Raw genomic sequence first — 27573 nt, forward strand, 5'->3', positions numbered from 1 at the left:
CAGCCCTGTTTTCTAAATTATAAGATCTCTATTATCCACATTGCCCTGCATGCTTTGCTTGCCGATTCTGTCTGCCACTTGCTCTCTCAATGTTGTCATGTGGACTATACTTCCTGATCTCCTCTGGCGCTGTGTGTGGTGCCAAAGTGGAAGAACATCTGCTTGTATTAGCCTGATCTCCAGACTCTGGCCTCAGTAACAGCCAGTCCTTGATATCTGAGCCCTTGGCGAGCAGCACATCATGTGAGGTCGCAGGTTGGGTCAGCAGAGGCGCCTTATTTTATGTAAGCAGTGAATTTCTTGCTGTTACACTTTAGCCCATCCTGCTTACAGTGCCATGGTACTCAGCCCCTGTCAACTTGGAGGCTTCATTTGATAAAGCTCTCAGCTCTCACCTGCTATGAGGGCCCTGAAGAGCCATCCTCCAGATGCTCACAAGCTTTCAGCCTTTGCCATCCTGGGCATCTTAATTCCCAGGCTGATAAGCACTTGCATACCTTCTCTGTGCAGGTGGGTATTAACACTTGTGTAGTTACAGTGTCTTGAAGTAAGTCTTGTTAATCTCCTTTATAGCATCCTTGATGTCACATTGTCTGCTTGCCTCCTCCCACAGTTCTTGTACTTGATGAGACAGATTCTCCATGAGCACACACTTAGACTTGCATAAAATATTCTAAACCTGCTGGTTGCCAAAGGTAACTCAAAATAAAGGCATATTAAGAACTATCAGGTTCAGGAGTAAACTTGCACATAATTTATGTCAACATATACCCCTAGGAATACTGTGTATACGTCAAACTATTGCACATGCAAAGTAAAATTAATAAAAGATCAGTTAATACAGGACTAAATGTCCTTTATGATTTTCATAAATCTAATGGTTTTAAGGACACTGTTAGCTATATTTAGTATACCATGCAGGTTTGTAAAACAAATGTTAGCAAATATGATGCATTCTTAAATCAAAAATGAACACTAAAAAAATGAATGCTGTACTTGGAAAGGAACACTGTTATTTTATTGCAGCAGCAATCAAGGGGTTATGATAAATTGTAGAAACATCATCTTATTTGGGTTTGAGTTTATTCTTTCTCTAGATAATGTCTAAACCAAGACATTAATGAAGCTTGTGGATAATGTTAAACAGAGAAGTTGTGAATGTCAGTGAGGATAAAACTATCAAAATCCCTGAAAAAAGAGTAATATCTGATCAATAAATAAGATGAAATTTTGGCAGAGCAAGTAGAAATTGAAAGACATCCATCAGAAATGGGCAGGTAGCCCAGAAATAAGTGAAACTTACGCTTAGATGAGAGCCTCTTGGATAGAAGTGCAGCTAGGGTTTTAAATGTATGTTGCAACATTAAGATTCTTAACATGAAGGCAGCATGACAAAAAGTGTAATGGTAGCAATCCTCTTGAAAGTCCTGATTAATAGTGCTTATAATTGGTAGTGCGGGGAAAGAGAAAAATAAACAAATGCCAGTTAATCATGCTCTGAAGTTTGTATTCATGGATTTTCTTCAGACTAAAATTAATTATATATATATATATATATATATATATATATATATATATATATATAAATCATCATGTTAAACTATCAGAATGGAAACCTTGATGTTTTAAGTGTTAGTAAAAAAACCTGTTGCGTGATACTTCTAGATGATCTATATGAAAGCTGTCAAGGTAGTGTGGTTTCTTTCTCAATTTCTTTGCTACAAAGAGAGGAGAACATGAAGGAAAGAGTATTTAGAAAGTGAGAAACAACAAAATACCAGGAGAGTCTGTGAGGATAAGCTGTAAAAAATGTTTAGATTCCTTAAGTCATGAACTGTCAGGTTTCTTTTCTCTGTTTGAATGTGTGTGAAATCCTGTAGGAAGCACAGTAGTAGTTTAATATACTCTTTTTTCTTGGTTGTTTTTGTTTTTATCTCTCTAGGATCATCTTTTCTCCTTGGATGGACTGATTATTACTTGTTTGTGTTCAATGGGACTTCGAATTCACTTTGTGGTTGACCCTCAGGGTTGGTGCTGCATGGGCCTGATTGTCTTTGTTTGGCTGTACAATACAATCTTCATTCCAAAGGTCATCCTTTTTCCTCACTATGAAGAGGGGCATATTTCAGCTGTGGCAATTTTGTGTAAGTCTATTTAACTTAATCCTTTTCTTCTGTGAGGAACACTAATACATTTGACCAGCAGTTGTCAGGCCAGAGTACAAGGAACAAGGTGAAAGTTAAGGCTGAAGGATAAAATAAAGGGTAAGAGTACTGGGAGATGTTCTATTGTTTTGTGCTCTAAGAATTGAGACACTTTGGTGTTATAGTAAAACTTCATGGAAAATGGAGAAAAGCATTTTATACACCTTTCAAGTCTTGCAGCTAGCTCTTTTTTTACTGGGTAAAACAGTGCTGTTACAAAATATTGACAGACACGTCAGAAGTTATGATAGTTGAATAAATGAATTCTGCTAGCTCTGCCAATTGTCACTTGATGATGGGTTGGCTGATTTATGTTGATAGGAATAACTTGGGAAAAACGTTGTATTACAACTAGAACAATCTTTTTGGTGAAGATCAACATTTGGGTTCTTATCTGAAGGCTCTGAGGTTCAGAATGATTGGCATTTATTTGAGAAGGCAGTGAAAGAGCTTCTTATACATTAAGATGTTGCAGTCTGAGTAGCAGTCAGATCTTTTTAGATAGTGATTTGTTTTTATGTTTTGTTTTGGTGTAAACAGTTCTGTCATGGTAAATGTCCTAGTAACTGTGATTTTTTCATGGCTTTCCTTATAATGTTTCTGAGATGGGAATGTTTTATTTTACCGGGTGCAAGAATGTTAAAGCAAGCATGAAAATGTGATGTATGTAACTCAAAATTTAAATTTTCTTTGGAAGTGCCTTTAATTTTTTGCAATGGTCCCATGAAAGAAAGATTTGTAGAAAAATATTTTGGTAGATTCAAAAACAACACAGAAGTTTGGAATTATTTTGAATTAATAAATCTAAAATTTGTATGTAACTGTGTTTTCTTTAATATGAAAGGTAATGGTTCTGCATGCTATGGTGTGTTTTTGTTTTAATTTGTCATTTAGTACTTCTTCCCATCAAAATGCAGGAACTGAGTTTGGAAAAATTCAGTGAGGCTTTGAATTTTTGCCAAGATGTGGCTCCTTGCAGAGGCATACAAGTGCTTCTCACATCAGTATTTGACATAAAACTTTTTATTCCCAAGTCTTACTATGTTTATACATCCAGCATTTGTGGAAGATAGATTAGAGGATACATCCACCATCACTCTGGCAAGCCTGTTGGGATTTATGAAGGAAGCTAGAGAAATTTACTGTTTCCTAATAGCTGGGATGCAAAGCAAAGGATCAGTTTTTACTTGCCAACTCCTTCATTTCTTTTCCTGGGTATCTGTGACTGGCCAGCGATATGTCTACCTGGAGCTATATGTAGATAGTGCAGTATGACAGTTCCTGTGTTTGATAACACACTGGTCAAGCATGTCTCAAATAGAGTATAATTTTCTTAGGGGTTTCAAAATAGGGTGATTTGAAACATTATGAAATGTAGCAAGTTAGTGAACTTGATGGATCTGTGTAGTTATGCTGGTGATTTATTAAAACATTTGAGGATTTACTGCTGTCCCTATGCTTCTAGACCTAACTTTCTAAGCCCATGTGACAGGGACTCATTATGTAATGTGATGAAGCTTATAGATACCAGAACAATACCTTCTAATGATTTTTTTTTTCTTTAATTTCATTTAAAAACTAAGGTTGTTACTCATAGTTGTTTTTTTTAAATTAGGACCGTGGCTTTGCTTTCTAGATCTTGGAAAATCAATTATGTTTGCTTTATATATTTAAAAACTGTCCTAGTCTGTCTGCATAAAGGTAATGATATAAAGTTTATTTTTAACCTTTGGAGTTTTATACGCTTCTGTGGTTAGTATTGTTTTAGTATTTCTTTGTATAGTGTACATTGAATATTTCTACTCAATAAATAGTGGTTTATTAACGTGTAAAATTCAGTTCACCATAATGAAAAAAGAAAAAGCTTATATTTTACATTTCACTTAAAAACCCTTTTGAAATTTTAACGTTTGAAGTAAATAAAAGTGTGATGTGTTCTTTTTCCTGCTTTTTTTACCTGAAAAAGAATAACAAATACTTATTATTTCAGGTTATTACCTCTGCTCATTGTTTTGTATAGCTTCTTTAGTGAGAGCCTCCATAGCTGATCCAGGAAGACTACCTGAAAACCCAAAGATTCCAATTACAGGTACATTAAGTTATTTCTATATAGCAGAATAAAAATTACTTCACATTCTCTCAGAAGTATTGTCATGCAGGAACTTATGCTAGGACATATTTTATGTCCAGAATTTTGTATTCTGTGCTTTTAAATAGATTACATGTGCTTCAAATGATAGTAATAAAATGTTTTAGAGATGCATAGTCATTTTAACTCTACTGCTTTTTTTTTTTTTCTAGATAAATTTATAAGATGCTGAAACAAATGGTAGAAGCTCTTGTTGCACTGGATTTCACCTGTGCTTTTTTATGCATTTTACAGCAATAAATTCTGTTTGTGTGGACTGTTAACCCAATAAACAGCAGATTGGTTACATGGCATTGCTGTAGAGTAGCAACTTAACATTTTAGAATTCCCACTGTACTTGTGAATTTATTCTGCAATTGCTATATGGTATCTGATGTACTAGAAACTGAAGGGCATTTGAAACCTTAATGGTTCTCCATGGAGAAAGCCAATATTTTAGTGACACATTTGATGCTGTTTAGGTACTTGTCTAGTCCATAAAGCTTTTACATAGCAGTTTATAGTGGAGTATTTAAGCACCAGTTTTTCTACGTGAAAGGAAAATACTTTTTCAATATAGGAGGCCTAACAAATCCAGTGAGGAGTGAAAACTTCAATCTCATCTTGAAGTGACTTTGCTTTCCCTTCCTGATGGTAGTGAAAATCTATTGTGATCTATCTGGAAACGATCAGTTTATCGTCAGGACTGATGTTATGTACACAAAAACCACGTAGGAGATAATAGGAAAGAATATGCTTGAGACTCAGTTGGTAAACACTGATCATGGAACAGTCTCCTACTGGTATTCCTTCTTTTCCCATTATCTAAGCATTTGATTCAGTAAAAGGAAAGGTTGCACAGAAGCAGTTTTTCAGTCAGACTTTTTTCTACAGGAATAACAACATTTACATTTGTGTCTCAATGTATTTGTTCTCTTTCCGGTTAAATACCAGTACCAGCAGGAGAGACTACTTTGTGCATGTGCACTTCTTTCTCTTTTAGGGTTTATGTTTGCATATATCTTCAGCCTTTTATCTTCACTCTGCATTCATACCATGTGGAAATGATACTCTGTAGATGTTTCTGAAGATGGGACACTCAGGCTTGATTGCAGTAATGATATTATGATTTGAGGTCCATCAAATCATATTTAATGTGTTTCAAGTTTTTGGCCTTTCAATAGTAATAATGCAATTCCCTGATACTCTATAGTTTGATGGGAAGATATTTTTTGTATGGTATAATTTATATTCAAAAATGTAGTTGAGGTATTTCTGAACTGCTGTTTGCTACTTGACTGGGGAGTGACACCTTTGTGACACTGGATTTATGGGAACAGATTGTAAAACAGTTTCCATATGGCATTGTTACTAGTTTAATGATCTTAAATATTGCGCTTCTATACTTCCAGTGTCCAAATGTTATTTGTCAGCAAGAAAGACAAGATAAGGGCTGCCAGCAGGTGGCTTAAAATGTGCTAAATTAAACTTTATTTTCTTAATGTAGTGAGAATGTTTTATCATGCAGAATTTCTGAATGATCTGTAAAAACTAGGCTTATTTTTTTCCTGGGATTTAAGAAACTTAGGTGCATCAAAACATTGCTGTTTAAAATATTTAAGATTCTTAATCTTGCAACCATTGTCTTTAAAGGCAGAAAATATAGCTTTTGTATATATATATGTTGGTGCCATTTGTTTCCCAGGTGTAGATGAGCTATCTGAGTGCACCATTAAATTTCATGTTTTCAAAGGCTTCCTCTGATTTCAGTGACGCAGTTTGGGAAAAAATAGCTAAGCTGACGAATAGTTGCTCCTGTCAGTTTCAGCTAGTTGCTGTTTCTGGAGATCAGTTCAGTGCATCTCATGTTGGGGATAGAATACTAGTATGTATTTTTAAATAAAAGCCTTATTTGTTTTAGAGTTTTGTCTTGAGATCTTAAGATGCTTTGAGTTGGAAGGTGCATCAGAAGCATTTATTGTGTTTTATTTTAGTTAGCTGTATTTGACAAATATGAGTCCTCAAGGTTTTGGAGGGGAGATTTTATGATGTTTCTGTTTAACAAGCTGCATACTGTATCATCTCATAGTAAATCTGTTTTTCCCTCCATATATCACTAACATAGATATGTGTTTATCATGAGCATGCTGTGCTGAGTTTAAACCTTTCTATGGCTGTCTTTACCATTTCCCCTAGAAAGAGAATTTTGGGAATTATGTAACAAATGCAATATGATGAGACCAAAGCGTTCACACCATTGTAGTCGTTGTGGACATTGTGTGAGGAGGATGGATCACCATTGTCCATGGTAAGACCAGGTCACTTATTCAAATGACCTACTATTGTTTTAGTTGATCTTTTCAAAATTCGTGGTCTAGACTATTGTGTATTTGTGATCTTTCTTTCCCAGTAGTGCTGAATCATTCAGGTGAGAACAACTTAAGAGATTCCTTTTTGTCTACAAGTGAAACTAAGAAGAAGAACTGTTGCAGTTTAACATTTAATCACTGACGAATTGTTATACATCATACGATTTTCTGAAGTTTGTGTATTTTAAAAGTTCAAGTTTTACTCCTTCAAACTGATGTCAATGTAATTAATTTGTGTGTTGCATATTGTTTGTTGCAATTTAGTTTCTTGTGCTGGAAAAATATTTTTGTAAGAAATTAAACTTTATATTTTTTTTGATGGAAATCAGAAATTACAATTTCAACACACAAGTGAATGCTTTTTGTAATACTGAAAATATTTCATGTTTTTTAGACAGTTTTTTTATTTTTAGTTTACCTGACAGCTATGCTGGTTAGAAGAGGTTACTGCCTTATAGCAAACCCCATTTGTCATGGACTCTCTTATTTTGTAGTGAGATTCCTTCTTTTAGTGTTCTTTGACTAGACATGGTCAGTCTGGCTAAGATTCTTTATTTAAAGTAAGTCAGCTTGATTGTTGCTTAAAATGAAAATAAGCTTTGCCATCAGTGGGTCTGTGTTATAATTTCCATTGAAGAAACATAGACGAAATGAAAAGGATAGAATAGAGGTCAGGATCATACTGTATTGATGTAACCATTTTCAAACTTGCCTTTTATCTGTTTACAACTCAGAAAATACTGCCAGTGTAGTGCTTTAGACATTATGGCTTAATGTGGTACTGTTCTTATTGAAGCACATGCTTTTTTTTTCTTTTTTTTTTTTTTTCCCCTTTCACTTCTGAACAACGATACACAAATGGGAGGTGATCTCATCAGCCCATTGGCCCTACTGAAGCAAGGCCATCGCTCGGGAGAGATGTGCTGAGTGTGAGCAGCATGAATACAGGGGTATTAAATACCTAAAGGCATGGGTCCCTTGCCCCACTACTCACAGAACTGGGCTAAACTGGCCCATAAACCCTCAAATCTCCCCCTCGTTTTGTTTTTTTTTCTTTTAAGGTTGGTACCCATAAATCATCTTACCTTTTCTTAAACACAGTTGGTAGTTCTGTAGCCTGACTATTCATAAATAGTGTTGACAAGCCTTTATATTTCAATCTTTGTGTATACTTTCTTTCTCTGCAGGATTAATAATTGTGTTGGTGAAGACAATCATTGGCTGTTTTTACAGCTGTGTTTCTACACTCAAATTCTTAGTTCCTATACGCTGCTACTTGATTTCTGCCATTACTACTACTTTTTGCCTCTGAAAAAAGATAACTGGGTAAGAATTTCTTTTCTCTCTAAGCTGAATTAATAGCTAGTAGTGTAATACTTTGATTACTAGATGTTCCTTCTGGTTCTCTAGTTAAAGACTGAAAAAAAAAAAACCATGCAGATGTGTACTGTGAAGTAAGCAAATTCATTATGGTAAATAACAATATATTCTAAACTGGTGTATGATGTTGAAGTGTTAGAAACCTAACATCAGTTTTCTTAGAAATCTGGGAAAGGAGAAAAAACAGGTAGATTCCTTTAGAAGTGATCAGTGAGTGTTTGTATAAAGCAGTGCAGCTACTTCAGATTTATTTCTTTCTTTCCTATAAGTACATTTGTACAGAATGTATTTTTTCTGTACAAAGTACTTACTTGAAAATTTTAACATTGCTGGAAGATTGAGGATGTGTGATCGTTCTGAAAGGTTAAAAGCATACATTGGCTTGGAAGCAATATTTTGTCCTGTTTGGAAGAGGTCATATGGGCTAAGGGAAAATTAAATTTGATTTGTTTTATATGGACATATGCTATTATGACATTTAGTCTTGTCTTCAGCAAAATGCATTTGGACACACAGAGGAAATTAGCTTATACATTGAAATAGAGTAAACAGATGTTCTACAGTTATGGAACTGAAGATGTAAAGTCTTTGTATTTTGCACTTAATTTTTTGGTACCTGTAGCGTTCAAAGTATTCAAGAGCTTGTACTGAAATTTGCAGAATGCTTGGAAGTATTAGAACAGCAGAGCTGATACTCTACTTTGGGGGGGGGGGGAAACAAAAAATGTGATGAGATCTTTCTCATTAAAAATTAATAAAAACCTCTTACTAAAATCTGAAATAAACTCTTTTTTTTTCCTAAACTATGCAAGCACTAGCTTAACAAAATAGAAAAACCTAGAAAACAAGCTTAAAACCTATTCATAATTAGATACTATCGCAGATACGTATGAACAGACAAAGACCATTCCTGAAATTTGTAGTGCACATAAAATTTTATTGAGGTTTCCTTGTATGTGCTGCAGATTATTTTTATTTAGTGTTGATGTGACACCCTGTCACTCCCTCTGCTAATGATATCACATTCATCTTTGGAAGTGCTAGCTCTACTATGTGAATAAGGCAGATCTCATTTTCTGTTTTGTTAAACATCATAAGTTTCTTGCTTTATTTTGTATCCTCAGTGACGTAAAATAAGAGAACTAAACTTTGTAAAAAAAATACTGTTTCTGGAAGGGAATAATGGGACATAGCCTCCTGAGCACCTTATTTACTCACTTGCTGTTCTGCATGGGATGCAGTGCTCCCAGGAAAATATACATGAATGTGATATGTTGAAGGAGAGGTAAAAGGTGTAAAAAGAACATACCCTTTGGATCATCCAGAATGTGTAAAAATGTTAATGTGAAGTTCATAGATACGAACTTGATATTATATCAAATTTACCAGAACCGAGGATTTTTTTAGCCCACTGAAAATCTTAATATTCCATAGAGGTGATCAAATGTAAATACTTTTGCTTTTAGTTTTAGTAGTTTTGTAAACTACTTTGTAATTTGTAAAATAAGTTAACCTATCACATCGAAGGACAAGATGAATCTTAAACTGCCTCCTGTCTTCCCATGCATATAATTTTCAGGTTCCAAGTGCACACAGCTTGTAATGACTTAAATGTGAATACTGGATAGGGCACTGCAGTGTTACTTTCTTTGAATGGCAATAGGCAGTACTTCTCTAATAGTAAAATACTTTCTTTTTATTGAGAGAGTGCCCTGAATATTATAACTTTTAAGTAATTACACTTTCTTTAGATAATGAGCCCAAGCTCTGTCAATTAGCATTACTTTTTAAATGTAGGATGGAAGGGAACCAAATTCCTTGCTTGGAAGTGGTGTATGCAAGAGAGAAAACAGAAAATCATATTTGCTTCAGTCCATTTACAGCCTGTGCATGCTAAGAATACTAAATGGTTTTGTAAATGGTTTTGTAAATGAATGCATATTGAAGTTTGTTCTTGATAGCTTCAAATTGTGTAAACTTCAAGTCTTTTGGAGACAAGTCTATTTTTAATGTATACCCTTTAAATGAAGTAGATGTTAGGAAGTCAAGTATGTATGAAATTATTACTTCAACTTGGTTTAAAGCAGTAACCTAAATGATGAATCTGGTTCCTGTATTTGGCTGCCTAAACTTAGAGTAATGGGGTAAAAAAACACACACCACAGTAGTTTTGTTTCAGTTATGTGGCTTTGGCTTGGTCATTGCACAATTATGGACACTTCATATGACACTCTTGCTTTTGAAAAATGGGATCTATGTTATTGTATATCACATACAAATGCAATAGAAAAATTTGGTAGACAAAGCAGGTCTGATCTTTTCAGATCTATGTTAAAACTGGTATTAATATTATTCAGCTGTCTTAGTTTTTCACATGGGGGACTGGGTACACATGCTGAAATTTAGGAACCATAGAATCATAGAATTACTCAGGTTGGAAAAGACCTCAAAGATCATCAAGTCCAACTGCAGCCTAACCACAGTACCCTAACTCTAACAACCCTCTGCTAAATCATATCTCTGAGTATCACAACCAAATGGCTCTTAAACACATCCAGGGACAGTCACTCAACCACCTCCTTGGGGAGCCTATTCCAGTGTTTAACTACCCTTTCTGTAAAGAAGTGTTTCCTAACATCCAACCTAAACTCACTTTGGGGCAACTTGAGGCTGTTTCCCCTCATCCTGTCACTAGTGAGAAGAGACCTACCCCACTCTCACTGTAAGCACCTTTCAGATACTGGAAGAGAGCAATCAGGTCTCCCCTCAGCCTCCTTTTCCCTGGACTAAACAGCCCCAGCTCACTCATCCTCTACTCATAGGGCTGATTTTCCAAGCCCTTCACAAGCCTTGTTTCCCTTCTTTGGACCTGCTCGAGCAATTCAATATCCTTTCTGTACTGAGGTGCCCAAAACTGAACACAGTACTCCAGGTGAGGCCTCACCAATGCCAAGTACAGGGGCAGGATGAGTTCCCCAGTCCTGTTCACCACACCATTCCTGATACAAGCCAGGATGCCATTGGCCTTGTCCACCTGGGCACACTGCTGGCTCATATTCAGCCAACTGTCCATCAGCAGAATAATTTGTTGTGGAGTCAAGTCAATATTTCTTCCTGGAATATGACACCAGGGCCCCACTAGACTGTTTATCTCAAATGTAGCTAAGATTTATTTGTCATAAAATTTTAAGGCTTAAAATCGTTTGTCAGAATTGTCTTTCTTTTATATCAGATGAACAGTATGAAAATTTGGTTATAAGGAGGCTTTTTGACAGTCATCTTGCAAAGTTCTTTCAGTCTTCAGATAATAACTAAGCTTGAAGTGTTACAGTGTTTTAGAGACTTCAGTATATTCTACCTTTCTCAGAAGTGCTATTTGTTGTAGAAATTTTGGTTTTATCCCAGAGCTTGTGTTTTTCTGAGCTGATGGGCTAGTGTTTAGCACAAATTCAAAAACCTGTATATTTTTTTCTACACAGCCATCTGGAATTAGCCTACTTCCTGCTCATTAAAAGCATTTGTGATTTTTTTTTTTTTTTTTTTTTGGCTGTGTGCCCTCCTCTCTCTTAATTTTTATTTCTTAACTGTGAAATAGATCAAAATACAGAAGCTATGGAATTAAATCCACTTTTAATACTTTTGCAAAATAAACATTTTATCATAGTACTGATTAATTTGTAAGTAAAATATTATTGCTGTTTTCTTGTTGGCATTTATTCCAAGGTGAAAATATGCATTTTGAATTTTAAAGACTAAGAGAAACCTGGGCATTTTAAACTAAGTATGTGTGGTAAAGGTGATAGCTTTAAAGCTAGTAAAGGAAGACATTTCAACAGAGAGAAAATATTTTAGCTTCAGGTCTTACACAGTATTCTCAGATCTTTTAATTGTCTACTGTCAGAAGGATAGGTTGTGGTTATTGCTTCTATTTGTCCAGCAGGAGGAGTGCAATTACTGCTAGAAACAAAGGAAATAATAATTAACTCATCTGTGCAAGATACTAGCAGAAAACACTGTCGTCCAAATAAGACAGATTAGGAGTTCTCCAGCTAGCTCTGGTGATTTTTGAAAGCTCAGTCTAAAGAGTTTTGTTCTCATTAAAAGCCTGAAGGTTGAGAGAGTCTTGAGACACTAAAGGAGACATTTTTTCTTGGGTTTATGAAATGGCCTACATGACGTGAGAGGTTTTTTTGTGTGTTAAAAACAAATTAATCTCTTCAGTTCTCTGCAAAAGCAAAACAAAAAACAGCCTAGCCTCCTATATAGTTACAGGGACAGTATATGAATACTGAATAAAGTTTGGATAATAGATACATCATCTGTGTTAAAAAAATACAGAGTATAACATTTAAAAAACTTGATCTGTTAGTAGTGTCATTTTTATGCCAAAGTTGTTTTGCCTTTCTCTGTCTAAAGTAGTTTCAGAATTGCCACTCTGGACTGAGCTCTGTGTTGACAATTATTTTTATAGTTGGAGTGCTGTTTGCATTTTTTTTTTTTTTTTTTTAAATTTTAATTTTTATTTTGTGTGAGTGAATTTTCTCTCCTGCAAAGCCTGAATTTTGTTTTGCTGGCAGCCTGGCTTTCTTATATATTCTGCACTGTTTTTGTGGTATCCAGATTGATAGACTGACTATCGCCAGACTGAGACAACTGAGAATAAATACTCAGGTTATAGCCTATGGAGCTTATTCTGTGTCCCTTTCCTAAGAGAAAGATGAAGTGTGACTGTATTTTGTTAGCAATTAATATACTCTGTGGCAGAATTGAAAACATATTACTTTTTAAATGCAAATTTATGAAGATTGATGGTTGTTTTCACTTTGTTCTGGAAGAGATACCATAGTCCTGGATTAGTTCTGTTGGAAGCTGTGTCCTCTGTACTAAGTGTGCTGTTCTTAAAATTGTAAACCCTATGTAGGGAAATAATAGCGCTGTAAATAGCGTGGACCTCTGTAATGTGTTCATGCCTTTTTTGGAAAAGTTGAATTTGGAAATAATGGTTGCATCACTTCTTTTGACCTTGTGCTGTACTCATCAGTTTTGACCTCTTTCCTATGTGTGAGGATGAACCTGTGACAGTCTTTGTGGTCAACATTAGTATGTGTTACAGGGATCATCCATGACAGCTGATGCTTAGAAATGAAGGCATGGTGTATGTTCTGCCATGGAGCAGAGTCAAGAGAAAGGCTTGTTTGACTATGTGTCATGGAGATTTGCTTTCTGTGGAAAGTTTTGGTATTACTTAGATAAAAATGTTATACCTTATGGTTTGCAGTACAGCCCTCACTTTCATACTCTGTGCCAAATTTATGTTCCACATATTTCTATCCATGTCTTTTCGTAAAATCCCAAGTCTTTCTGGTTTATATGAGTAGAAGTAGTGGCTAATGGGATCTTAAAAGCCTCTCTTAACAGGCAACAAACTATGCTGGGGAAGCATGAAAGGGACACAGCATATCTGAGCTACATAGGAAGCAGGAAAAGTGTGGCAACAACCCATGTGTACTGAAGACTGGACAGAACAGTCAGACTGTGATGTTGACCAAAAGAAGAGAAAAGGGGCTGGCTCCCTAAAGTGCTGCTTTTATTGTTAAACCAGTGTATATTTACATCTGTGGCAAGAGCACTGATGTCAGCCTGGCCACATGTGCAAAAAAGCTGCTATGAAACAAAACTCTATTGTGCCGAGAGAGAAAGCTTGTGTGTTGATGATATTAGTTTATGTATGCTTACAGTTCATGACTCTGTCTGTGAATTCTTCCTCTGAATGCAGTTTGTGTTATTTTGAAGACAGGGGCATCACTGCATCAGAGGGTTTGATTTCCCTAAGGACATAGAGTGGTTGAGAAAAAAATACTGATGATGTCACCTCTTCTCATTAGTAATTCAGCATCTTCTTTTGCTGTAGATGCTTTCATGTTTTAGGGAGGAAGGAAAGGTAGAATAGGAATCTTTGGTCTTCACGTAATGAAAATTAATGAAAATTTTGTTCAGCTTATCTTGCCTGGTAATACTGAATTGAGAGAGAGTTTCTTGTTTTATCATGAGTTCAAAGGGAAAACGTAAGCTATGTTCCTTATTCCTTACAGTGAGATTTTATTTGGTATTGGTTGATTTTTAGAATTTATTTGCTATTTTCTTCTGAAGACTGTGTTCAAGAGAATAGGTCACATCAAAATCTTGGGAGGTTCTATGTATCTTTTGTATTAATGGGAATGTGTAATGCTAGATTCAGAATGTGACTTCTCTGCTGGCAGTCTTCTTCTACGTCTTAGTGTTTTCTTTCAAGATAAGGATAAATTTATGGAAACATTTCTGATCAACAAAACACTGTATCTATGAAGATATTAAGGTATTTTATGTATCTAGTAGAACTTAGTATCTTACTTTATTTTTCTTTAAATGTCAGTGAAGGTGGTTAAAAGGGAAACTGAAATTATCATGACCAGTTTTGAGAGGGTGTTATTTTGAATTAACTGATTGACTGAATAAAAAAGAATTAAATAGAATGGAAATGAATATGTTCCCTACATCATAAGGAAATGCCAGTCTTAACAAGAGCTGGATTACAAGTTTAGAAGAGTGTTTTGCTTTTTGTTTTTTGTTTTTTTGTGTTTTGGTTTTTTTTAAAATTTATTTAGTTGTTTAATTAGTGATTCCTCTTTCTTCCCATTATTATTTACTTTAGTAGGCATTATAAACTTTTTCCTGAATTTATGTTTTCTAACTTAGTGGAAATAAATGCAAAATCATACACCTTTTAAAATTCTATGTGTTTGTGTTCTCAATTAAACCCTAGTATTCCTGAATTTGAGTTCTTCTTCCTTGAGTCCAAGTGGTTGAGCATAAAGAAGAAAAGTTCAAAAGCAGTAGGAATCTTTTTTTTCATTCACTTCACTTTTATGTTCTGGTTGTAATTTAAAGTTTACTTGAGAGGTTTTAATAGTTTCCTGCTGTGATCTGGCTTTTCTAAGTGGAAGAACAGATGTGTACATTCAAAAGACAGCCTTGAGAACATAATTGTGACTTATAAATAAGTGAACGGGTGCGCTAACTCATTATCAAAGGATAAGATGGGGTGTGAACTTGCAGTACATCTACAGTAACTGCAACGTACAAATGTTTTCCAGTTTCCTTTGAAGAAGAGCTTTAAAACTCTCTTGTGCTTTTTGTATTTTCTGCTGGCTAAAAGCAGACTCTCCAGACCAGGTTGTACAGTAAATTCATATCCTCTGCTCTGAGACAACATTTTTGTGCACCCATATGCAATGTGATAAGCTATTGCTTGAGGCTGAGTAAAGATAAGTTTATGTGAAATAACAGGCAGCATTACAGTCAGGCCAAGAAAATTGAGTTACTTTGATTTATTTATTTTTGTTTAATGTACTGTCTTTAAGCTAGGAATGTTATTATTTTTATAATAAAGAGATGGTATTAGAACAAGATTTGTTGTAGCTGTGAGATGATAACTTCTAGACATTACACTGTTTAACAGAATGGCTTTCTTATATTATAAAGCTTGTGTATAACAATCTGATGCTGTTTAAGGTGGAAAAAGTGAAGAAAAACTAATCTGAGCTTAATATATTCCCTGAATTTTTAGCAGTGTAGTGAAAAAACTGTTTACGTACATAAATGATTGTTTTATAATTTTTGCACTCAAATATATCAATGATTTGCCACATAACTCCAAATCCAATTTGCTCCTAGCTGTAAATCATCTAGAATGGTTCTTACCTAGTGTATGCACTCAGATCAGACTTAATTTTTAAGTTCTAAAGTCTCTTTCTCCTTTCTGTCTTGTTCTAGGATGTTTTTGTATTTAGACATGAACTTGCTCTTCTAAGAATATCGGCATTCATGGGTATAATAATATTAGGTGGAATAAGTGGACTCTTTTACACTCAGCTAATTGGTATTTTCACTGTAAGTATTTAATCCCTTGCTTTTAGTACTATGTATTCATTTTATTTTCGATAAAATTATAAAAAAAGAAAAGCATTTTGTATTTAAAGGACAATAGAGAAACCTTCCCACTTTCACCTACTTGTTATGTGCTTTATCAAGAGTCTTGTCTTCAAGAAAATCTGAAGAAGCCTTCTATCAAACCAGTGTCTAATAATTCACTTACCAATGCAATTTCCTGTTTTATGTTAATAAAGTAAAGCCTGACATTGTTACAGATTGATAAAGTGTACAGAGTACTTACTTTGCTATATTTTGATACATTTTTTAAAATTTTAAACTCTTATATGCCATGATCTCAGTCTTTGTGATAGTGAGGCCTGCTAAGTCATACATTTTGAGAGCACATACTTTTTCCTAAGTATGTTAATAAGCAAGCTTGCATATCTACTCAGTTACTAAATTATGGAATGAGACGGTATTATGACTGTAAATTGTTACAGTACGAATTTATATTCTATACTTAAATTTACAGAAGGAAAAAAGAGTAAGGCAGAAAACCTCTTCTACATGGATATGTTTCTCACTTAAATGTATTTGGTAATTTAATAAATATCTGTGAGAAGCAAGCACTTGTTGCTTCTGTACATAATAAATTAATCACTGCTAATGAATCCTTTAGAACTGTATTAAGAATACATAGAAATATTTAGAGTACTCCAGTGTTGAACAAAGACAGTGCTTTAGTCAGACCTCTACATATCTGCAAGAATGTATGACCTGGTTTGCTAGACATTTTTTAGACACAGTGAAGTACAAGATAACTGCATCTTTGTGACTACAATGGATTGAGATCTGAGAATTAATATTGGCATTACCAGGGTTTGTGTATTAACCCACCAGATGCATAATGGAAAACCTTCTAATTGTATTACATAATTCCTTTGCATGGAATAAAGGACAAGCAATATTGTGTAGTTTTAAAATCTTTTAGATAAAAATAATACTGTTTTCATTGTGTTTTCTTTCTCCAAGTTACTGCCTTCTGATCCTTGTGTGACTGTTGCAAAAATAATACACTGTCTAGCCATTTTCCAGTTTTCTGCTGGCGTGTTTATCTTCGTGCCCTGTAACTGTGTGCCTGATTTCTGCACCAGGGACTGGATGACAAGTCAACTCTGTATTTAAATGACTACACACATCTTTTTGTCTGTGTAATTCAGAGTTTTGCCTTGTTAGATATCTAGCTGAAATGGTAAAGACATCTGGATTCTACTCCTTTTCTCACTGGTGGAGGGAGACAAAAACTCAAGAAGCCTTAATGTTCATATGCTGAAATGTGCATGTCTTGAGACTGCTAAATGGTTATATGAAAAGAAACAAAAAGGCATGCTTTTAGTACTACACCAAAACAAAAGACATGATGCAGGAGAGTACAAAACAAAACCTACATGTGTGGTTCTGCCTGCTGCTGCTAGAAGCTACACTAAATTTTGGCACAGGCTATCAGTATCTATCTATACTGTCAATATATATGAAAGAAAAATGGAGTGAAACCAATTGTCAGACACATCTGAAACTTGGAACATTTATATTTTAACACAGGATGCCTTCTGTACTGCCTCTGTGACACACATGAACTCTTAGTATGTTCAGTCTGACCCCTTATGCACTTAGGCTGCCAGCAGCATACTAAATAATGAAAGGCTGCTTTCTCTGTGCCAGCGTGTAACATACTGTGTTGTGTGTCCCATTGCAACTACTGAGCTGGCTACTGTCCTGAAACAGGTAGGAGCTGAAAATAATGTTTTCAATAACCACCTCCTTTTCTTTTGGTTGTTGAACTCCAGCATGCCTGAATGATTTCTTTTGTCATATTTGACAAACAAGCACACCACAATATTACAGATGTAGATAGACTCTACAGTCTCTGAGAGTCAGACAGCAGAATGTTCGGTCTGAAGTGCCTCTCACTGCACTCTACCTGAAATGGGACTTCTATGCTTGCCTTTTATGCTCAATGTTTTGGGTCTGGGATTACTGGAAAGCAGAAATATGTAATTTGGATCCCTGTTCACATCATGTGAATACTGTTGCACTGAATAATATACATTAAAAGGGTCTTCTGAAGGATAAACCCTTTCTCAAAGAAGGGCCAGCTGCATAGAAAGTGTTTATACAGTCATATTCTCAGTCTCCTCTGTCAAATATATCTAAATACAGAAGCAATGCAGCCTCCCTGCTTAACCTGTTTCAGTGTTTTAATCCTGCTCGTCAAACAACAAAAAAACACCTCAAATCTGTTGTTGAGGTTGTGCTTAGCCTGTAACTTGTGTCAGAAAATCTAAGTGTACAGTGTCAGTATTGTAGTGTGGGGATTTGTTTTCCCAAGAATTTTGGATAGCCAGTGAAAAAGGCAGATGAGAGGGCAGCAGGTGACTGTTTTCAGGCCTTTGCTAAGACCCTTGTGATGGAAACAAAGAAAATGGATGTGTTCACTCACAGTGCTGAGTGCAGTGTAGATGCATTCGTGTCCTGTAGAAGCAATAAAATAAGGTTGCTTAGAGATAGTATTAACATGCTTACTGTGTTGGGGTTCAGCACCCAGCATTTCTGCATAAACAGGTTAAATTTTATTTGAAGTGAGCTGTGTTTAAAATGATGAATTCATGATGAATTTATTTTAAGGTACAGATAAACATTAACCACAATTTAGACAATCATTAGAGACCAGTAGTGCAGGTTTGAGGTTATTTTAAAAGAAATGCAGGCATAGGCATGTGCAGTTACTTTAATTGCTCCGTAGCTGTTCTTGAGATCATACACTTCAGAAACTGCTGAAACAGCACAGACATCTGCAATTGGGTTGGAAGAGAGTGGGGACCTCTGTTTAGGTAAGCTAAGTAAGTTCAAGTTTGTTGGGTTTTATCTTTATTATTTACCTGTATTTCAAATTCTGCAAAAATTGGATTTTGGAAGGTAAAAATTTATCTAAATTTGACTCATAGTATAGCAAAGCTTTTTGGTTCTCCATAAAGGGAGCTTAAAGACAATCATATAACTTTCCAGACAGCAAGCCAATAGTTTCTATTTCCTATCTCTAAATAAAGTAATACAAGCAGCTAAGGCTGAAAAAAAACCAGTTTTCTTTCCAGTAGTAAAGAGGTGGTACCTGAAATGGTACCTTCTTGCTTCTGTATGTATGGTTGATTTCCACAGTATGATGACTACTCAAATATAAATGATTGAAATGTAGCTCAGATATGAAGTAAGATATAGTTCAGAGCACTCTGGTGCTTGTACTGATTCTCCACGCTTATAGAAAGGAAAATTGCTTGTTTATCTTTTTTTGCCACACCAGCAGGGTTGGTAAAGTTGAATATATGGAATATATTTGCATGAAGTTCCCTATATATATATATATATAACTTTTCTGAGCACAGTTTACATTACTGTTCTGTATTACTTCACTGTAATAAAGCTATCGTTGCTCAGTAAGCCATATGAAAGGAGTTTTTCATAGGATTTTAAGGAGAAATTCTAGAATTTTCTCTCCTTGATACTTTTTTTTCCAAAGTCAGGAATGTCCAACTCATGTGATGAAAAGAGCATACCCAAGATAATCAGATGTGTTTGAAACAGTGCAATAGCTAAAAATAGTAAAACATTCGATGAAGAGCAGGTGAGGAATTCTGCTTTGTATTCTGACAGTCGCCAAATTCCAGTGCTGCACTGCAGTTGTCTGATCTGTGTCATTGTGCAAGTCTCCTTGTTTATAATAGTAGATCCTTTATGTAAGAATTCCTAAACTAAGAAAAAAAGCATGTTACCTTCTGTTGTCCTCAATCACATGTGTTCAGTGGATACCGGTGTATATGCATGGATAAAGTCTTGTGTCTCATAAAACTACTGTATCTAGCATACTTACATATGGCTCTTGTGCAAAGTTACAAGCAGACAAGTTACCCAATATTCAGTTATCTCTCTGGCTATGTATTCCACCTTTCTTATTGTGCCATTACTGCTGGAGTGTCTTGAGCACGCTGCTATTTATATCTCATCTGAAGGTTCAGGCAGTCAAAGAGCAGGGGAGGTGACTTCCCACAATGAGAGGAGAGCAGCTGGTTGGCAAAAACTGTCCTTAGAGGAACTTTTGACATGAATTATTCTCATGAACTGAGGAGCAGCTGAGGTGGCCACTTTATATGAGATTAGTGCTTTCTCCCTAGAAACTAGCATATGTGAAACACACTTGTAGCAGGAAGGGCACATGGCTCTTCTCATTCTCCTGCAGTTCTTTCCCAAAGCTCTGTTTGCTTTTACTCTCCTGATCATCCTGAATTTTAGCACTTCTTCTTCTCTTGTGTAACTTTTACTTGGAAACCTTGTAGATAAATGTAGATGAATTATGTCTAATTTAGAAATCACTGAAACAAGGAGAAAATCTCAGATTCTGATTTAGAGGATACGCTCCTTAAATTCTCAGCATAACAGTTAGTCTTACTGCTAACCACTTTTGTGCTTCTGAAGAGCTGGGTGATAGAATTCAGTTTCAACCAAGAAGTTGTTGTGGTCTGAAGTTATTTCCCTTAGTAGATTATGTAGTATTGAAGGCCTGCTTGTATTCCATGCATTACAGTTGCTTTTTAATCCTCTATTCCCTGTCATTGCCTGTCCTGCAAATTTAAGTTTTGTCTTTTTTAACAGGAGATGAGTCAGTATTTGTAGATTCCTAGGTGGCAAAGCATATTCAATGACTTCTTGGGAAGAAAAGGCAAGCTTAGACTAGTACAGTAAGTAAAAAAAAAAAAAAAAAAAAAAGAAAGAAAGAAAAAAAAAGTTAAAAAAAAAGTTGTGTCCTCCTGCTGTGAATAATGCCTTTTTATTATTTGTACCACTCAGTTCAGATGGCTTCTAGCTGGGACTCTACCATGAGCAATTATTTCTCCCATCACTGCAAGAAGAACACGCTAACAAGGTAGCTCTAGTACAGGTGCTTCTAAACTACTTCATCAAGACAGAGAGATATTTAATATATTTCTTGGTTTGTCATAAACAATAAGAATAGTATTTATATGTAAATTAATGTTATGCTTGAGACATTTCCATTTTAGGAAAAAAAAAAATTCTACAAAAACATCCAAAATATGCCATATAGTAACTACTGATTATGCCAGTTAATGACATTGTACTGCAACAACAAATGCAGGGAGAATATTTTGCACTGAACTTAGAAGCAGAACTTGAAGGATAGATGTTACTTCATTTTATTTCCATTTCCCTTCTTTTTTTCTGTAGTTATCCTTATATTGTATAATAAAATTTGATAAGTTAAATTAAAGAGTCCAAAGGCTAGTTTCCCTTCTGATGACACATTTTCTTCACTTTTTTTTTTTTTTAAAAAAATTAGTTCACTCTTTTGTTTGTTTTTGTTTTACACAGCAGGTATTTGTTTTCCTAGAAAAGTGCATATAAACCAAATATGAAAAGACATAAATTCACAAAAAGGAAATAAAGAAGTCTTCTTATCAGCTAAAGATGGCTTCAAATTTATGATTACGAGAGGTAAAGAGCTGTAATCCACACTCCCTCCTTCAAAAAGGTGAAAATGCCAGGTTACTTGAGTATATATTAGTAGAAGACCAGCCCTGGCATTTGCACTTGTCTGTTTCGCTCATAGAATTGTGTTCCAGTTCTGCTTACAGAAATCATTTTTGGGTTGGTTTTGTTTGTTTGTTTGGTTGATTGATTGTTTTGCATAATCTCAACAGTTAAATGATGCTAAAAAACACAGGTTTTCTACTGATATCAGTTATGTTTGATTTACAAGATATTGCTGTAGTTCAAGTAATAAGTACTATGGCATAGCATTTAAAGAATGATCTATCTGATCATCTTGATATGTTGCAAACTCTTTTTTAAACATTTTTGCTTTGTGTCCAGTGAGGTTTTAAAATTGCACCAGACACTGCTAAAAATACTCAGTTTTCTGGCCTGTTTTAAGGCACGTGGTAAACTTTACATATGTGAGGGTTGGTTTCTTCTCAAGGTCTGCGCTGTTTTTTGTTTTGTTGGCTGCCACCTGTCTAAAGCAATCAGACAGTTCTCTCTTTCTCTTCCTCTGCACAAAAGGAAAATCCCATCTTCCCATGGATGGTGGAAGGTAACAGGATAATCAGTTCAGCAGTGATCCTCTGATGTCATTGTGGGAGCCCTGTAAAAGCGGATTATCTGTGACCCAGATAAAATAATTAGAAATTACTCGGACACTTACAAATAACGGATCTACTAATCTCATTTCCAAAGTTAAAAAAGGTCTGTCTCTCAACATAACACTACCAGATGTTTCAGTTAAACAGCATCCTTTGCAGAGACTAATCTGAACCCTAATTTTAAAGGATTACCTTTGATTGTTTTTATTTCAAATACTAAACAGTTAGTGTTTTCATTTTTCCATATGTTCAAACAAGCCATAGGAAATTATATACATTTTCTTTATTTTTCCATTACACTCCATCAAATAGGATTTTCTGTGATTTTAAATCCAGACAGCAGGCACACAGTTTTCTTTATAATTACTTAGTAAATAAATTGGTTTTCTGGAGCAAAACTATGTAATAGATGGGCTTCTATAAATTTAATAGATACCATGTGTTCTTTATGCAAGGGAGCATACGTATTATCATAACCTAAGTGGACAGTGACTTTATTAATTTAATTAATGCTGCCGGGGTTTCCTGTTAATTGATGGTTTCAACAGTGCGCTGTGATATACCAGTGTATACCAGCTATGTGGACGAGGTAGAGAAATTTCCCTTTATTTGCCTTGAGGAGAATGGAAAGGAAAATAGTTTAACAGCTGGTGTTCAAGAGTCTGTCTGGTGTACAGTATGATACCTATCCACATAAATTTGTCTCTTTAGGAGCGTGTTTTAATGTAGATATTTGTTACATACTACCTTGTGCTGTTGTTTGTATGTTTTACAGTATTGATCCATTATTGTTTAATATATTGCAAGCATGAGTGCTGTAGTTGTGCTAAAATGCTTATTTTTTTTCTTCAGAAGTATCTTACAGTTAAAAATATTTGTAACCATATCTTTAATCAGATCATCTATTAATTACTGTTTTGATTAGTGAAATAATAAGGGCTTTTTTCTTTTTTCTTTTTTTTTTTTTCCTAAGGATGGCAGAAAAGTAATCACAGAACTATTAAGAACTATTAATCCTCATAATTAAGTTTAGCACAGAAAAAAATGGGGTTTAAAGGGGAAATCAGGATTCTTAGGCAAGCACATACTTTACCTGGATATAGTAAACTATGAAATACAAGTTGTAGAGGACGAACAGAATGTATGTAAAGTGTATACCCCATTAATAATTTGAAATTAGTGATATAATGGAAAATAAGTTCATGTGAACCCTGTCAGCCCGTGTCTACTCCATTCTTCTTATCCATTCTCCTTTTCCTGTCTCCACCTTTAATCTGATGATACATAAATCTCCTATTAGAAGACAACATAAAGTCCAATAAATTAATTGGTCAGGAATTAATTGGTCTTGGTCTTTGAATGAGATTTTGTTAACTGTTTAAATTGAATCTCTTCCGTATTTTTCTCAAACAGAGAATGAGTTAGTTTAATTTTTAAATGAATATATCCCGCCACTCTTAGAAGCCTATCTTCCATCAAAATAAAACCTTAATTTCTTTTAAAAAGCTCTCTCATGAGCTATTTAAAGTATCAGAATAAATTCAAGTGTAAAACATCCGAATTTGCAGAAGATCTTGTCTGTTTTTAAATCACAGCATGTTTTTAGGTAAATTGAGAATACTTTTATTGAGAACCATTATTTATATTAGTTTTAAGGAAATGAATTACTTTGAAAATTTAGTCAAAGACTTTTTATATTTGGCAAGGAATCAAGAAAAATACCACACCAATGATATATTCTTCACTGCTTGGGGAAGAAGTCATGATGCAATTCAATAATTTTTCTGAATAATAATTAGAGAATTACCTTGAAACAGCTGAAAATAAGAAACTATAATGACAGTGTTTGCCTCTTCTCAGGCTGAGTGCACAGTTGTCAGATTCAGATGTGTGAGGACAGCCAGTAGCTAGCCTTGCAAAGTATTTCTTTCCTTAATATTTTTTCTCTTTTATTGCTGTGTATCAAGAAGTACAATATGCATGTTTTGTCATGTGTTTTGCAGTCATGCAGGCATCTGCACCTAACACACCATGGATTTGAAACAGACTAAGGAAACTTGTTTACACCACCTTCTTTGAAAACGCACTCCTAATTTGTCTTCATGTTTTCTTTCACTGAATTATTTAGCAATAACTGACAAATGCATAAGAAGTCTTATAAACACAGTACATCAAAGACTAGAATTGTGTGGGAATATTCCTTACATGTGTACCATAGCTTCTTTTCTTCTTAATTTTGCAGGCAGTTCTCTGATTTAAGGATTTTAAAATATAGAAGCTAGAACTCAACTAGTAATTTTCAAACTGAATTTAACTGATATGGATAGACATAATCATATTTTCTTGTGTAAGAATTCATGATTAAGAAAACAATGATAAAATGTAGCCATAAGTAAAATCAAAATGTAGTTAATGCCAACAAGGGAAATTTATGAAATTCTCACAGTTGTTTTTGTGAGATGCTCAGTTTTTGGTGTTCCACAAGTGCTCATCTGCCATTTCCAAACAAACAAGAAAAGATAGGTAGGAGAATGAAAAGCTGGTGGATTATTCAGATAGAGTGGTACTTTAATGGGAAAGCAATGGTTGCAAGTCCAGGAAGACTTGCAAAGTTTTGTTTGTTTTTTCCTCTTTCCATGTTATTATGTACTTCCAAACTGATTTTTGTGTTTTAAGTCTTTGAGAATAATCGATTTAAGAAAGTGGGGCTTACTGCTTGCCTTCTTCCAATACGAGTATTAAATAAAACTGTATTGATTACACATCACTTCAAGCAAGTACAGAAATGAAGTTGAACCAGACATTGTGGCTACATAATTTGGAGTTAGTTCTGTGAGTATGGAATTACTGCTTCTCCTTTGGAAAACATGAACCACTTAGAGGGAAGCATTTCTTCCACGTGCTTGCTCCATCACAAATCAGTTCATGATGAATCTCATTCTATAGCACCATTAGATAAACAGTGTATGGGATCTTTCTTGAAACCTCTTTTTTTCTAGGTAGTTAGTTATACTTATTAAAAATAATGATGTGAAAGATTTCTTTCTCTTTGTAGGTAGCACAGGTGCATTCATTTGCAAATTAATCTTACGTCTAGAGAATTCTCTCAATACTCCTATCATTCCTAACAGTATTAGCTGTTGCAGTAGCTTACTTAGAGCAGGCAAGCTGCTCAACTTGTAGTAAGTCCTTAACGCAAAAAAAACAAAACAAAACAAAAACAAACAAAAAAAGCAACCCAGAAACAAAAAAACTGCAATTAAAAAATAAAACAACCAATCATGTTATACCTCCTCAGCAGAATCTGAGCACTTTTCCCTTTGTCTCTTTTTAAAGGTATATGCTGCTAACGGTTTCTGTGTTTATTTCCTTGAATTTCTTTTTCCTTTCTTATTGAGTTATGATTTTTTTTTCTCCCTTACGACACTTATTGATGTCATTAGTCAGTTTTGACTTATGGTAAATTCAGTATTTTTCTTGAAGATGGAGGTTACTAGGGGTCAGTAGCTTTAACAAGGTTGTTCATACCAAGTGATGTTAAACTTCTCTATGAATACCAACCCCTAGGAACATTTAAACATCAGCATTGGCTATGAGTCTGAAAAAAAAACAAAAACAAAAATTCTTAGTAGTGTTCTATTAATAGTAATCCAAGCTGATAGTATATGCAGACAGACAAAGCCTCTTAGGCTGAATGCAGTAATGCCAATGTTGTAATAAAGCCCTTGTATGCATTAAATGCATAAGTAAGTGAGGTGATATTCTTGTTGAAAGCCATTCATGAGGTATATTAATGAACAGGATGCATTCAGAAGAAGAGTGGTTACTCTGGTCCTCCTGGTCCTCCTTTTCTGAAAGAAGAATATATCTCCCTTTCCTTCCTCTTCCATCTCCAGAGGGGCTGCTGAGTTTCCTGGGGTGCTGTGAAGTTTCACTTTCATGTGAAAAGGTAAATTGGTTCACTGTCAAATTAAAATACATTTCAAATGAGCCCAGCTGTTTGGCAGTGGTGCTGGGAGGGGGAAGCAGGGGGGGAATTCGGTAAGTTAGTCTCCAGCAGTTGTTAAGTAGCTAAACTTCAAAGAGAGATCTTTCCTCCCACTCCCTCAAGCAGTAGCTCACAGCTTTTAAAATGTGTCTATAAATATATATTTTTTTAAAATATAGATTCTGAAAAGGTATCCCAGAAACAAAACATTGGCTGCTTAGCCCAATTCTTTTACTGTGAAGCTAAATTCTTTTACTGCAAATGATAGTTTCTTGAACTTTAATGCAGGAAGAAGGAAAGAAAAGATTATTTTCTTTGACTTCCTATCCAAATAAAATAGTAAGTTGGAGAGATTTGGAAGTTTGACAGTCTTTTCTTATGGACACTTTCGGCAGGTCCTGTTGTAATGCTTTTTGCACTTGGCAGAGGTTTGTTTTTTTGAAACAAGCACACACTGTGGAGCATCTTTCAGTTCTCAGTGCAACGGCGACAACCAAAGTGAAATACAGCTTTCCCCCACCCCATCTCCAAACAGGGAATTGCTCTAAAAGTCTCAAATACAGTGTTTTAGGTAGCAGTAAAAACACATTAATGAACAGACCATGTAGAGAAGCAGCAAAAAGCCCTGCTTAATGTATTAGCTTGTTACTGAGAATCTGCACCCAAAGCTGTTTTAAGATTCATTTTGTATAATGGTAATGTAAATCCTTGATAGCTGGAAATCAGTTATAGACTGGACTAGCATAGCACTGTTCTAAAACATTAGTTTGCAGTCACTGCTTTCAAATGCACTTGCAGTATTTTGTACCATCGGACAGACAGCTTGAGGTGATGAGAAGGTAATTCCCAGTGATATTTTTGCAGTTATGGAAGGAGCATGTCATGAAACCACTGTTATAACCTCACTGATATGTCATGAAAGTAATCTCTGTGGTTATTTATTCAGCTGTGTGTGATTTCCATTTGGTCATATGAAAACTAAACAAAAAGCTAGGCCAAGGAAACAGAATATGCTTTGGCTGTGCAGCCCCATCCCTCTGTAACAGGGAAAATGGCTAATGTCTTCTAATGCTTTCTTGCTGCTACCTGTGGAAGGTGAGGGGAGGGAAGGCAGGCTAGTATGCTAGACAGGCCCACAAGGTTTATTTATGGGAACTGGAACAAAAACCGTTATTTACAGTCTGCTGTCTCCAGTCTGGTCCTCTCTTGCTCTTGAGCAGTTCTTCAGATCCACCTAATGATGGACCCAGAATGGATTTACATAATCTGCGGTGGGCATGCCTTTTCTACAGAAACAGGGAGGAACATTTTCTTCCTGGTGGGTTGGAGTAAGAATAGGCAACTTCTCTCCTTTGCAGTAGTGAATCTAGAGATCAGCAAATAG

The 27573-nt window shown here is 35.1% G+C and overlaps 1 protein-coding gene across 10 annotated transcripts in view; it reads left to right on the forward strand.

The window, feature by feature from the left end:
- ZDHHC21 (zinc finger DHHC-type palmitoyltransferase 21) overlaps positions 1-27573 on the forward strand; it is a 42183-nt gene that overhangs the window by 6068 nt on the left and 8542 nt on the right. For 5 of the 10 annotated variants that reach the window (XM_015849011.2, XM_015849017.2, XM_015849019.2 and 2 more), the window contains 5 exons: positions 1943-2144; positions 4195-4293; positions 6529-6640; positions 7889-8027; positions 15894-16010. In XM_015849011.2, coding sequence (XP_015704497.2) covers positions 1943-2144; positions 4195-4293; positions 6529-6640; positions 7889-8027; positions 15894-16010 — 669 coding nt within the window. Of the gene's footprint in view, positions 1-1942; positions 2145-4194; positions 4294-6528; positions 6641-7888; positions 8028-15893; positions 16011-20696; positions 20763-26002; positions 26072-26097; positions 26151-27573 lie in introns of those variants that run through there. The other 5 variants (XR_001552015.2, XM_015849015.2, XM_032441208.1 and 2 more) reach the window with 5 other exon arrangements.

The sequence above is a fragment of the Coturnix japonica genome, chromosome Z (assembly GCF_001577835.2).
Source record: "Coturnix japonica isolate 7356 chromosome Z, Coturnix japonica 2.1, whole genome shotgun sequence".
NCBI lineage: Eukaryota > Metazoa > Chordata > Aves > Galliformes > Phasianidae > Coturnix > Coturnix japonica.